The sequence below is a fragment of the Lactuca virosa genome, chromosome 4 (genome assembly GCF_052849685.1).
Source record: "Lactuca virosa cultivar CGN04683 chromosome 4, Lactuca_virosa_CGN04683_v6, whole genome shotgun sequence".
Lineage (NCBI taxonomy): Eukaryota > Viridiplantae > Streptophyta > Magnoliopsida > Asterales > Asteraceae > Lactuca > Lactuca virosa.
The window spans coordinates 281,813,058-281,827,892 of record NC_136429.1 but is presented as its reverse complement, the minus strand read 5'-3'; the positions used below and the strand labels follow the sequence as shown (position 1 = coordinate 281,827,892).

At 35.6% G+C, this 14,835-nt stretch overlaps 1 protein-coding gene across 1 annotated transcript in view; it reads left to right on the top strand.

Moving 5' to 3' along the window:
- The window catches only part of LOC145105929 (uncharacterized), a 37,930-nt gene extending 25,524 nt beyond the window's left edge, over nucleotides 1-12,406 (top strand). The window contains exons 3-5 of the mRNA XM_079042990.1: nucleotides 9,940-10,194; nucleotides 10,322-10,475; nucleotides 10,554-12,406. Of these exons, the coding sequence (XP_078899116.1) occupies nucleotides 9,940-10,194; nucleotides 10,322-10,475; nucleotides 10,554-12,406 (2,262 nt within the window). The remainder of the gene's footprint in view (nucleotides 1-9,939; nucleotides 10,195-10,321; nucleotides 10,476-10,553) is intronic.
- Nucleotides 12,407-14,835: the final 2,429 nt, after the last annotated feature.

The following is a 14,835-nucleotide window of genomic DNA, read 5'->3' as shown; positions in this document are numbered from 1 at the left end:
CATGGAGGTTTTAACCCATAAAGCATGAGGGATATGGAAAGTCATTAGGGTTTACATGGTGTAACCCTACTTTGCCACACTATATAAGAACCCTTCTAGCTCATGAAATCGAAGGTAAGCTTACAAGAGGGCAAGCCGATTTTATGAAGTGCAAGTAACCTCTTCTCAAGTTCCTCCATTGTTGGTGGTGTTGTGTGATTCCATTTGAGGTGCAACACTTGGGGCACTAAGTTATTAAAGGCTTAAGGAATCAAGTTACAAGAAAAGGTATGTCATTCTACTAGATTTTGTATTACATATACTTCATGGGATGCTAGTTAGGATGAAACCTTGGAAAAATGAAAGTTTGCATGTATAATAGAGAAAACATAGATCCAAGGTTTCTAGGGTTGCTTGCACACCTTAGGAGTGTTAGAATTCTCAAAACCCTTCAATAAACACATGCAACAATCACAAAGATAAATAGCATACAATATAATCGTCAGGCCCCGCCCGGTAAACATAGCAGAAAAACATACATGTAGAGTCATGCAGAAAACTGGCATTCTAATCATAATAAACCATGGTTCGGCATTGGTGCGTTCGACCCACCAAACACAGTGATGAAAATCACCTTACAGACTGAACACAACTAAGGGGTCGTTTGATAGTTGCTGTCTGGGTTAGAACTGACTGAGTTAGAAGCTGACTGAGTTAGAAGTTCTGACTGAGTTAACTTCTGACTAAAACTTGTTGTTTGATTTTATATTTGACCAACTGTGCAAAATGACTATATTACCCTCAAACAACATTTATTTATAAAAACATTCATAAGATATAAAAATCATTCCTCTCCGTTTTTGTTTTCTGTTTTTACACAAACATACACACATTTTTTTTACATACACACAAATATAAACACAACCATTCATTTGTTTTTATTGTAGTTTTGACCTCAATGGACCTCCAATGACTGTCATTGTAGTGACCGAACTAACAAACTCCTTACAGTTTCTTCTCATGAGTTAACCAACTCCTTACACTGAATTGGAATCTGTAATAAAAAAGAATTCCCAAATCAAGGGACATATGAACTGTATAATATAAAATATGTCATCAGTTTCATATAACAATGAACATTATTCCATAATAATTACTATGACAAGAATCACGTTATTGATGAATGTTTTATCAACTGAAATGTGATTAATTTTATCTTCATAAAACAGAGAGAACCATGAAATTAAGAGAAAAATTATTTTTATCATATGTTAGCTCTATTCCATGTAGCCAAAAGGTAAGAAAACTTATACTAGAAAATACTAATATCCATATATAATTGGTGCCAAAATCTTCTGAGCTACTTTTTAGGGAAGATAAGTTGTTGATACTGGAACGACACTTTAATGATTATGAATAATCAAATTAATTGAAGAATGTGGCAGGAAATTAAACTAGTACAGACCCTTCAATCATTCAATTATATTAAACTTGTAAAGATCCTATCTTCTAATTGATTAATTGATGAATGTGGCATAGAGTTATACCAACATCAAAAAATCGATTGCAAAGAAGATAACTAAAACAATTAACTTTGAGAATGGTTATTAACTAATTATGAAAGAAGAAAAAAAAAGACAAAGAAATACCTATGCAGCATATCAGCAAACTAAAGGTCTCCAAAAAAATTGGGGCAAATCCACGAACTAAAACATTATTGTATAACACATATATATATCAGAGAAAAGGGATGGGCAAGTTCATGAAGAGAAATCAGACAGAGAGGAAGAGATGATTGCATTTGCAGTTGTTTACCTGTGAAATTGAGACAAAGTCAGAGTTTCAGAGATGCGTAGGTGATTGCAATGTGTTAAGGAGTTTTGCCGGCGATTGCAGAAGTTCTAATGCGGAGGCGATGCGAGGGACGAGGGTGGCCGATTGAAAAAGGCGTGAATAGAGGTGAAGGGTAAATACATGAAAGTTAAAGAAAGACCGAGTCAGTTTGGTTTTATTGGAGGACCGAATCAACACAAAATTAAGGACCCAATCTCTAATTTGGACCGAGTCTAAGGATGAAGAAGGCAAAACAAACAACCTAACTGGGGATTGAGGACTGGGTCCAAACTTTGGACTCAGTTAGAAGCAAATCAAACGACCCCTAAATAAATCTTGAACGTTGTCGGGTTTACTGCTCCTCTTCAATAGAAACCTAATCATAAGCCACTGATAAAATAGCCAAATTACCCTTAGGCCAACTCTAGTCAAGCCTCTGGTCAAAGGTCAAAGGTCAACGCCAAAAAGTCAACCGGTCAAAGAAGTCAACACTGGCTGAGTACGCCCAGTGTACTCAGTCCGTACGACCAGCTTACTCCGAGCCTTGACCAACCCACGAGGTGCTGACCCAGTACGCGCTGCGTACACTGAGGTACGCCCCGCGTACACTCTCAGCTCTTAATCTATCCAGAAGAGGTCTTAATCCTTTAAGCCCAAACATCCATTACACAGGACCAATTCAAAAACATGTCTTAATCCATAAAGTCGATAATTTTGAGCTTTTGCATGGCTCAATGTGTCCCAAATCTAAGCCCTAGCTCTACAACTTCATCAAAGGAGCTAATACACATGCATGAGGGGATAACAACCGTCAAGATGACATTTTTATGCATTTGGGACCTCTAAAATGTCCAGATCTAGAGACTAAGTTCCTGGAGTAACTTTTACTCACAAGGACAAACCAAAGGAACTAAAATAAGCCATGAATCACCCCAAACTAGATCTACACAAAGAGATGTCAAGCTAAGAACTTTTTACCTTCAATAGCTTGCAAAATAGGTGACAACTTTGGATCTCTAAGCTTCACTCCAAGCAATAAATCTTCAGTAACCTTCTATCTCTTGAAAATACACAAGAAACACTAAGATTCTTCACAAGATCTCAAGAACACTAAAATGGTGGCTAAGGGTCGAGAAGGGTTTAGGAGGTATGGAGGCTGTTAAGTGGAACGCCCGTAGATTCGGGCTAGTCAATTTAGAGACGATAAGCGTCAAAAATGACTTTTTAATAGAAGATTATTTAGAATGAATAATCTTAACCAAGTCATAGTATATGTTACAAGGGTTCCGTACATATAAAGAACGCCGACATCCGAGTTATAACGAAGAAGTTATGGCTCGTCGATGTTTTACGACAAAACCGGCACGACACCGGGAGACGTAAATAGTGAATTTACGATAGAAAACTTTTTACCCTTAGTGATATAAAAAACGTTGTAGTATACGTTAAACCGAGAACATACAAAAAAGAACGTTAAAATCAGACTTCGTATGAGTAAGTTATGATTTTTCTAAGATTTGACATAACAGTGCACCACCCGAAATTCAAAATTTAGACCGATCGATTTTTGGACAACGCAACCTAAATGAGAATTGAAGATCTCATTAATAGTAGCGCAACGGTAAAAAGACAGACGAAAACGGACGTCGGATAAAGAAGTTATGAATTTTTAACGGACTTTTCCTGTCCCGACCTGTTAAAAATATAACTTTAAAAATAAAGTCCAAATTAGCCGACAGAGTCTAAATGAAAGTTGTGGAGTACGTCTCCACCTACGCGTGGATACAAAGAGCATCAAAAACGGAGTTCGTATGAACAAATTATAAATTATAATAGCATATTTACGTATTAAAATAAAGTATAAATCATATATACGTATATATATATATATATATATATATATATATATATATATATATATATATACAAATGTATATATCATTAGAAATGTATCGACGATGCGGTCATTATAAGACTAGTTTTGAGTACTTTCGACATTAGTTTACTACAAATATCGTTAAATCTATTTAAAATAGTATTATGGAGGGGTGTTTAGTCGTTTATATAACTATAAGGTCATTAAGTAATTATGGAGGGTAGTTTTTGTAAATTCAATTACTATAAATAAGAGCATCTAGCTCTCATATTTCTTGCACCATTCTCTTGATTCAAGAGTCTTTCTCTTCTTATCCCCCGAGCATTTCGGTCCCTCGTGATTCGAATTCTCTTTATGTAGTTTTAGTTTAGTAAGGTGAGCGCTGAAGCGCTGCACGAATCTTCAGCGACAAAGTTCTGGCCCTGCAGAGCCCGACTCCTAGCTAAAACCCCCTTGTAAGTAAGTTATGCTTACCCTATTTTAATATAGCTTATATTTAAAATTAGTATTGTTATTATGAACTTATAATAAATATTTGGGTTATTATTATGACTTATATAAGTGTCGTTATAATATCTTTTTAACTACTCTCGGTACGGGGAATCTGGTTTAAAGGGCCGCATAGGGTTGTTGGATTTCAGAAGTGCTATATGCCAAAATGGTCCTGCCCTCCGGTGTTTTATGTCTGGCCCTGTCTGTACATAGTGGTTGGAAAATATTGTTTAAACGCTTATATAATAATAATAATAAAAAGACTAATAATTAGTCATAGTAAATATTAGACTAAAATCTAGTGGTAATAATACTAGGTTTCGTGGAAGGAAATTATTTTTAAGAAGCGAAGCGCTGTGTGAGTTCGGAATCACCACCTTAACAAGTGAGTGCATAGTTACTTTCATCTTACACATAGATATGAAGTATTTTAATATAAATTACGTGATATGTGTGCATATTGTCTGAATACTTGCTGTCTATGCTGAATGAAAGATTTTATACATGTTTTAAATGATTTATACTGTATATGTATTTTATATCTACATAATATGTTGGGTAAAACATGGGTAGATAAAATATGAATTGAATGTTGAGATAAGAGGTGATATAGACCATGAGATAAGGGTGAGAGGTGAACAATGAGAGAAGCCTTTTACCCAAACGTAGCCCCGTCATCTAGCATATAATGGATGACAACCACAGACTATTCTAGACAATCCAGTGGAACACTAGAAGGCTCGCAGCCTGTAGGTGTTGTGAACGATGTGTTCACTCGGTGTACTCTAAATGCTGGCAACTATGTAGACTTAGTGCCCGAATCTTGGCGATCATGCAGACTTGGTGCCTAAACCCTAGCGACTATGCGACATAGTGCCTGTTGTGTAAACCATGGCGGCTATGCAGACTTAGTGCCTAAACCCTGGCGACTATGCGACTTAGTGCATGTTGTGTAAACCCTGGCGACCATGCAGACTTGGTGCCTAAACCCTGGCGACTATGCGACTTAGTGCCTGTTGAGTAAACCCTGACAACGATGGATTTCGTGCTGACTCCTTAGGATGATCCTTAGGAATGAATGAACGAAGAATAGCTAATGCTTAGGGTAGATCCTTAATAGTAAAGAAGATAATGGGGATGGGTAATTGGGTTGATTGTTTGATGTTTAAACATAATAATTATATTATTGTGGGTTCAAAACCCTATGTACTCACCAGGTTTCCCAACCTGACCCACTCAAGCTTATTTGAATCACAGGTGCCGATACGAAGTTATATTACACCGAGAGATTAAAGAGGTGTAGATCACTAGTGATAATGAATGTAAGTTCTGTTTATGCTTATGTTTGTGTATTGACGATGACATCCCAATGTTTTAAAATGAATAAAATACATTTCTTCGGAAATGCTTTGATAACGTATTTATCATGTTTTTCTGGGAACAAATTTCGCAACGTTTTTATCAAAAAGGATACTCTGATTTTTATAAAGCATAAACAAAATCGGTCTTTTCTGGCCGTGAAAATGGGGATGTCACATTAAGAGGTAAGGCTCAAGGGACATAATGAGCTTATATAGGGGTAAAACCCTAAAGATTATGGTTTCTAGCTAGTTGGAGTACTCCTGTGTACTCTTGAGTACGGCCGACGTACTCAAAAGTCAGTCGCGACCACATACACCATTACGCGATGCGTACTCAAGGAGTACGCCTAACGTACTAGACTAGGCCCCAAAACCCTCATAACTTCAAACAGTCATAACTTCTTTGTTCCAACACCATTTTCAATGATCTTTATATCCACGAAATGGTAATGAGAAGCTATACCATCCTATCAACTCTCATTTGCCTTAAAACTTCCAAACATAAAGTCAAAATTTATAAAAGGCCCCAACTATCACTTTACGGTTATACCCGTGGGCTCGAAAACACCAATTGAACCCTCAGATCACGTAATCTACATTACCCACATCCAAAGGGCCTAAATCTTTCCTTCCCCTAGGCCCGAAGCCTTATGATAACTGATATTCGGGTCACGGCCCCAAATTATGAAACGATTCAAAACAGGGTGTTACACCCCCCACACACACACATGTGTATGTGTGTGTGTGTGTATATATATATATATATATATAGACACACACACACATACACATGTGTGTGTGTGGGGGGGGAGGGGGTGTAACACCTTGTTTTGAATCGTTTCATAATTTGGGGCCGTGACCCGAATATCAGTTATCATAAGGCTTCGGGCCTAGGGGAAGGAAAGATTTAGGCCCTTTGGATGTGGGTAATGTATATATATATATATATATATATATATATATATATATATATATATATATATATATATATATATATAGAGAGAGAGAGAGAGAGAGAGAGAGACGCACACAAACTAACACACACCAAGCAGGGCACCCGCGCAATGCCGTGGTGCCAGATTGTTTCTTTCGGTAGATAGTTTTCATACGGCGATTAGTTTTTTTTCGTGTCATATTGTTCGTTTCAACATTTTGGCAGATTGTTTTGTGTCGGAAAGTTCCATTCAACGAATAGTTTTTAGCTCGGTACGTAGATGTGGCGGCGACAAATAGTTTCTTTCCGCGATTCGTTTTCTATCAGTATGTTGTTTCAAAATAAAAATAAAAGTACTTGCTATTATGGATAAAAATTTAATATTGGGTTAAAATTAAAAGCACGTTATTTTTTTGTTTCATATAAAGATATTTAGATATATTGGGTTATATATAAAAGTACATTGTTGTTTTAACTTAAAATTAAAAATATATTGTTCTTTCTCGGTTAGTTTGCAACTTACATTTAAATTTCAAATTTTTAGTATTTTAGAGTTTTAACTTTCATCCAAAACCATGTAAAATATGGTTAAATCCGAAGTTGTTTCCAGTGAATTGAACTAAAACAATAATCATTCTTATGGAATTTGTAATTTATAGTTTTGGTTTTCATATGTTAATCAAGTTGTCAATCCATCGCAAAACAGATTTCCAATAGTAATAACTAATAACCAATAGCTATAACCTAAAATTGTAATTTCAATTCGTAACTATTATTTATTGAAGTAACATTAAATATGAAAAGAGAGTAAGGAATGGGACAACTTTAGATGTTGAAATCTTGACAAAGGGTTTGACAGACTCTAGCATTAACCACCCACTGCCGACTACTTTTTGCTCTCATTTCTGGAAACAACCAAGTACACACTCGTAAACCAAGGACGCACTGGTACATCATATTCAAGAGTAAGAGAAACGGTGAACAGAAGGAGTGAGAACCCAGACACAATAGATTCAGCACTAACTTCCGGTGTGAATCATTGATTCATGTAGTAATAATTGAACCAACAACGAAATGTCAAAGTCTCGTTCTTCCTATCTGTTTGCTCCTTTTTCCTGCAATTGTTTTATCCATTTCTTTTTCTTTTGGTACATGATGTTCAATTTGTTAATTCAACAAAACTTTTTTAGGGTCTGATCTCGGTTTGTCTTTTGAACCAACATCTTTTGGTGCCCACTAGCATCAAATCTAGGGGTGAGCATTTGGACCGAACCTGACCGGACCGGACCGGACCGGCTCTTGGACCGGACCGGTTATGGAGAATATAGTGGACCGTGGACCGGACAGGATGTGTCGTGTCCGTGTCCATGTCCGTGTCCGGGTCCAGGTCCGGGTATTCCGGTTCTTGGATCCGTTTGGACCGGTACAATTTTAATTGCATAGAGTACAAGTCGTTAAAATAAGTTTTTGGGTTTGATAGAGCTCGTTAAAATGAATATGTTATTGGGTTTGATACGATACAACTTGTAAAAATGGTTACGTTTTTGTTTCATGCATAACTAATCTACCTTGATGTTATAATATTATAATTTTCCAAATAAAAGCAACTAACATATAAATCAAGTTCACCAAAATCCATTTCATATGATTTATCTGTCAAAGATACATAAAATTCAGAATTATAGTCTAAAATAATAGTTAAAAAGTTGAAATATTTCAGCTTTGATAGCTTAACTTTGAAGGTTTGTAACTCACTAATATAATACCAAAACCAACAAAATTATAGTCTAAATTCATCTACAAACTGTAAACTAAATGTTGGAAAAAACCGTAGATCAATCCGACTTAAAACGAATGAGTTATGGTTGTTTAAAAAATTTCACAGATTACAAAATTTTAAAAATCTTGCTGAAAAGCTGAAAAATTTCAGCTTTGATAGCTCAACTTTGAAGACTGTAAGTCATTGAATATAATACCAAAATCAAGAAAACTATTGTCTAAATTCATCTACAAACTGTAAATTAAATGCTGGAAAAAACCGAGTGTCAATCCGACTTAAAATTATGGTTGTTTAAAAATTTTCACAGATTACAAAATTTTAAAAACGTTGCTGAAAAGCTGAAAATTTTCAGCTTTGATAGCTCAACTTTGAAAGACTATAACTCATTTAATATAATACCAAAATAAACAAAATTATAGTCTGAATTCATCTACAAACTGTAAATTAAACGTTGGAAAAAACCGTATGTCAATCCGACTTAAAATGAATGAGTTATGGTTGTTTAAACTTTACAAAAAAAAAATTAAAAATCGGGTCCAACCGGTTCTAAACCCGGTAAAAACCGGACCGGACCGGGAAAAAAAACCGAACCAGTTTTGATGGATTCCTAGAACCGAGAACCGGCCCGGGGGTCCAAAAAAACGGTCCGGTCCACCGGTCCAAATGCTCACCGCTAATCCAGTGGCGAAGTATGTATGGGGCCAGGAGGGGCAGTGGCCCCCCCTGATTTTTGGGCTAGAAATAGGAAATATACTTCAAAAAATTTAATTACAAGGCCTGTTATCTTCAAACTTGGGCTTTGGTCCCTCCCGAATCAGACTCCAAGCAAGCATAGTCCGACCGAATCAGACTCCAGAAATCACGTTCGGTTCTTCGGTTCTTCCCCAATTTCGTTGAATCGCTGCTGCTTGCTGTCGCTGCTGTCGCTGAATTGCTGCTCGCTAAGTCGCTGTTGGCCTGTTGGTCTCACACTCTCACTCTCGCTATCGCCCATCGCACCAAAAATCAGGTATGGAATCCCGGATCTTGTTCTTTCTTTTCCAGTTCACTTGTTCTTTGTTCTGAATTCTGATTGAATGTTGTGCTGCACGCCTGCACTGTTGCTCCTGTTGCCTGTTTGCGAGTTACTCCTCTTTTCTCTCAATCTCTCGGTCCAAACTCCAAATTAGGGGTTAGAATTTCTCCTGTCAATTTGTCAATTTGGTTTATCTGATTTGGTGTAGGAATTAGGATAGTAGGATTCTAGAATTTCTCCTGTCAATTTGTCAATTTCTCCTGTTTGCACTGTTGCTGTTGTTGCCTCCTGTTTGCACTGTTGCTGTTGTTGCCTTCTAGTATATTTATTCTAGACAGTGGACACCAAACTGGAAGTATGGAATAGAAAAAAAATTGATTTTGTTATGCTTCAAACAAAACTGATTAACTGAAAACAAAGATGGATGAAAACCTTAGACTATTTTTATAAAATTGATTTGGTTCTCAATTTGTCAATTTGATTTGGCTGTCAATTTGTCAATTTGATTTGGTTTTACTTTTCAGTTTTCACACACTGCTAATTGTTAAATGAGTTATTGGTTATTGTTCTAATTTTGATTTTTATTGAATCAATTGTTCCTTCATTTTGATTTTTATAGATATAATCATGGGAAAGATGAAAACCTTAGACTATTTTTAAAAAAGAAAGGCAGATGATAAAGAAACTAATCATGAAAGTGAAGAGAGTAAACGTCACAAGGCTTCAACAAGTGGGCCACAACCGCAAGAAACGGAAAATCAACAAGAGAATGAGCCACAACCGCAAGAAAAGGATAAACAACAAGAGAATGAGCCACAACCACAAGAAAAGGAAAATCCTAATGAAGTTGATTTGAAGAATCTAGAAAGAGATCCCGCTAAACGAAAGCAAATGTGGGATTATCCGGTTAATTTAAGAGAACAAGTGAGACGAGCTTATCTGAATTTAGGACCTTTCCAAATACATCTTAAGGAGTATTAAGCTAAAGGTTCAACAAAACATCCTCGTAGATTCAAATATTCTTGGTTCAACATTTTCCCTAATTGGCTAGAATATTCTCCAACAACACACGCTTCTTATTGTTTTATTTGTTATATATTTAATGATAAACCAAGTGTGTCATGGTTACGATGCATTTACTGTTAAAGGATTTGACAATTGGAAAGGATTTGACAATTGGAAAAAAGTTAATGACGGGAAAAATTGTGCGTTCTTGAAACATATTGGTTGCTCACAACATAGAAATGTTGTTGCATTTGTTGAAAACTTGATAAACTAAGCAGCACACATTGAAAATGTCATAGTGAAGCAAAATGAAGCGCAAATATTGAAGAACCGTTTACGCTTAAAAGTGTCAATTGACACAGTTTGTTGGTTGACCTTCCAAGCTTGTGCTTTACGAGGACATGATGAAACTCTTGATTCCAAAAATCGTGGTAATTTTCTCCAACTTCTAAAACTTCTAGCATCGTATAATGATGAAGTTGCAAACGTTATATTAGAGAAAGCTCCTTATAATTCAAAGTATACTTCTGCGGACATTCAAAAAGAAATTCTTAGTATTATTGCAAATAAAGTTCGAAAGCATATTCGTAGTGAAGTGGGGGATTCATACTTTTGTGTCATGGTTGATGAGTCACGGGATGAGTCTAAAAAAGAGAAAATGGCGATAGTTTTGAGATTTGTTGATGTGGAAGGAATCATACGGGAAAGGTTCTTGGATTTGGTTAATGTTAGGGATACCTTATTATTAACCTTGAAAAAAAATATGTGGAGACAACTTTTACACTATCAATTTGATGTTAGTAAAATCTGTGGCCAAGGTTATGATGGTGCTAGTAATATGAGAGGGGAATGGAACGGATTACAAGCACTTGTTCTTGAGGATTGTCCTTATGCATATTATGTTCACTGCTTTGCTCACAGATTGCAACTAGCCTTGGTGGCTGCTTCAAGGGAAATTATTCCGGTTCACCAGTTTTTCACAAACTTAATTTTTACAATTAACGTAGTTTGTGCTTCCAGTAAGCGTCATGATGAGTTACAAAAAGCAAAGGCAACTGAGATTGAACAATTATTGGAACTAGGTGAAATCGAATCAGGTAAAGGATTGAATCAAGTTGGGACATTAAGAAGAGCTGGTGATACACGTTGGGGTTCTCATTTTCGTTCCGTTTGTAGTTTGCTTAACATGTTTTCTTGTACTCGTGTTGTTCTCCAAGGAATAATTGATGACGTATCTGCTACTTATTCTCAACGCGGAGATGCTGATGCAGCTTACTGTTATCTGAAATCATTTGAGTTTGTGTTTATTCTTCACCTGATAAAGGAAGTAATGGGAAAAACTGAAATACTTTCTCAAGCTCTACAAAAGAAATCCCAAGATATTCTTAATGCCATGGAGTTAGTTTCAGCAACAAAGGAGGGTCTAAATGATTTTAGAAACAAAGGATGGGAGTCTTTACTTGCACAAGTAAAGTTTTTTTGTGAAAAACATCAAATAAATATGCCAGATATGAATGCTCCATATACTTCTACTCGATACCGGCTTCGAAAAATAGAGAATCATGTTACTTTTGAACATTTTTATCGAGTGGATTTGTTTACAGCCACATTGGACAAACAGTTACATGAGTTGAATAGTAGATTCAATGATCGGGCGATGGAGTTGTTGAGACTTAGTTCTACATTAGTTTCTAAAGTGATTAACGTTGATCAAATTTGTCTTCTTGTTGAGAAGTATTATCCTGAAGATTTTACGGAGCAAGAGAGGATTCAATTACGATATCAATTGGAGATTTTTAATATTGATATCACAAAGAATCCCAGACTAAGTGGTGTATCAACTATTGCTGACCTATGCAAGCGTCTTGTGGAAACTCAGAAACGTGAAACATACTATTTGCTTGATAGAGTGGTTCGGTTAATCTTGACACTTCCAGTTTCTACCGCAACAACAGAGAGGGAATTTTCAGCAATGAAAATATTCAAGAACCGTCTTCGCAATAAGATGTCGGATGATTTTCTCGCAAACAACTTGGTGATTTACATAGAAAGAGAAATTGCTGAAAACATTGATTCGAAGTCTGTAATTGATGAATTTAAACACATTAAAGGTCGTCGGGCTGAGTTGTAATTCTTTTTCTAGGTGTTTTTGGTGTTTATTTGTTCAAAACAATTTGTTTTTTTTAAGAACGTTAATTTCAATTTATAATACTTTCGCCCCCCCCCCCCCTAGTTAATTGTTCAAGCTTCGCCACTGCCCTAATCAAATCTGCCAACTCCCAAGCTACATTCCAAAAAAAAATGGCACAGAAAAGAGTTATAAATGTATGGATTACTATTAACAGGGATAAATAAAGTAAGGATATAATCAGTAAAGATACACATTGCCTTAATTAGACTCTAAATAGTAACTTTATAGTGTGTTTTATGTTCCTATTTTCTGAATTTAGCAAATACATGTACAACCAAAGTTAAAAACAATAATATAACCTCTTTACTCCTCAGTAGCAACTGCATGTTTTATGGATCAAGAACACCATATATCTTCTAGTAAAAATACCTTGAATACGTCTAAATCATAAGAACAAAAATACAAAATAAATAGATAAACCCGAAATATATTAAAATATAACCTGGATGAGTTTGAATCGAATTTTTGTACATTAAAAACAACCTGAAAGTCACAAACCAAGCATGATAAAGGTAAATAGAGATGTGCATGTAACAAATAAGAAAAACATTAAAAAAAACCATACCAGATCCATCTTCATTAAGGAAAAAAATAGGTTCTTCACATACTTATGTAGATCGAGAGAGAAAGAGAGATGATTTAGAGGTGGTCCCGTAGATGCAATAGTGGTGAATGGTTTTCAGGGCGGCGGCGGTGTGATGGGAAAGTACATCGAAGTAAAGCTTGGTGTTGAAGGGCCATAACCGAATCTTGGAAGCAGTAAATCTTGATAATAAAAAAGAATTGAATTTCAAGAGTAGGTGCTTCCCTGTTGGTCTCTTGACTTCATCTCAGGTTGAAAATCACTACATTAAGCCATGTTAGGTTAGATAAATGTTCTAAAATCTGAAGAACTGATAAATCAACATCTATAGTGATTATCATCTTGAAGCCACTTTGTACCAACTGTAGTATAAGAAATCCCCAATCATACTTGCATGTTCAGTTCAAACCAAGGATCGTTGCTGAGGAAAGACAAAGTGACAGGAAGGGTAAAGAAGAAGAAGCGGCAAAAATTTAGGGTTTCTTCCTATTTCAATAAGCCATTTTGAAATTTGAATTGCCCCACTCGTTCCATATCCCAAAACTTTACAAGTGGCATAATGCCTTCTGTCATATTTTTATGGACCATGTGGCTACTAGATGCCTGGTAGCGGGTAGGTTGAGCATAGTCTAAAGCTATATGCGTGAACCAATAGAATATTGTGCAAAAAAGTTATACCTGTTAATTTTACAATATTAGGCTTCACGGAGTGGGAGTTGGCATCGGTCGGCAAATCCAACGTGGGCTTGGTGAACCAGTCTATGAACTCGGCGTGCCGAGTTCGGTGATTTTCAATCAAGCTTTTTCTTCTTTGCCTTCTTCCCCCTTTCTTCCCCCTACTCCGACAACCTTCTTCTTCCCCCTTTCTTCCAGTCCCTCTATTTGGCATTACAAAGAAGAAAAGGTTGGTTGGCTGAGTTGGAGCTCGATACACTCGACACCACTCTACCACTCTTATGCATTGATTTGTTTTAGATTAAGAGGTTGTAGCATGATCTGGATTTTTAAAATCTAAATTTCTAAGAGTATCTGAATTTTTAAGATTTGATATTTTTAAACGTTGTTTGGTTGGATTCTCTGAATTCCAGTGTTGAATTATAAAATTGACCAGTTTACCCTTATGTGTTCTTTTTTGCTATATTCAATATTTTTATGTATAAAATCACTTAATGAACTTCTTGAATAATCATTCAAAAAATATAAAACCATATGAAATTCAGATTAAACATAAATCAAAATTAAACGCAAATCCAAATCAAAAATAAACACAAATCAAGATTAAACATAAATTAAAATAATCGATTGGCAACCTTTTCATACAAATTAGGTATGTATCCTCAAAAAAGTTAAATAAAAACTCATATACAAATACCAAAAAGCGTAAATTACACGAATGATATATCGCTATGGTTTCGTGTAATTTGAAAGTTTGGTCTTTAACTTTTATTTTAAACTCGGACCATCCCTAATATTTTGGTTTGTTGTGTCGTTGGTCCCGCTATTCGTGAAATGACTATATTACCATTACTAATTATTTTTCTAATTTATTTATTGTTAAATGTATTTCTATTTATTTCTGTTATTTGTTATTATTAGTTTATTAATTTATTTATTGTTAATGTATTACTCTTTAACCTTCACGTATCTTGTTCTTTTGTTGCTAGAGAAAAGTACCACCCATACGCCACCGGAAAACACCACCACCTCTGCATAAATTACCACCATCTCTCCCATCAGAAAAAAAATCCAAAAATCCAGATGAACATCGATACCATAAATCCATTCA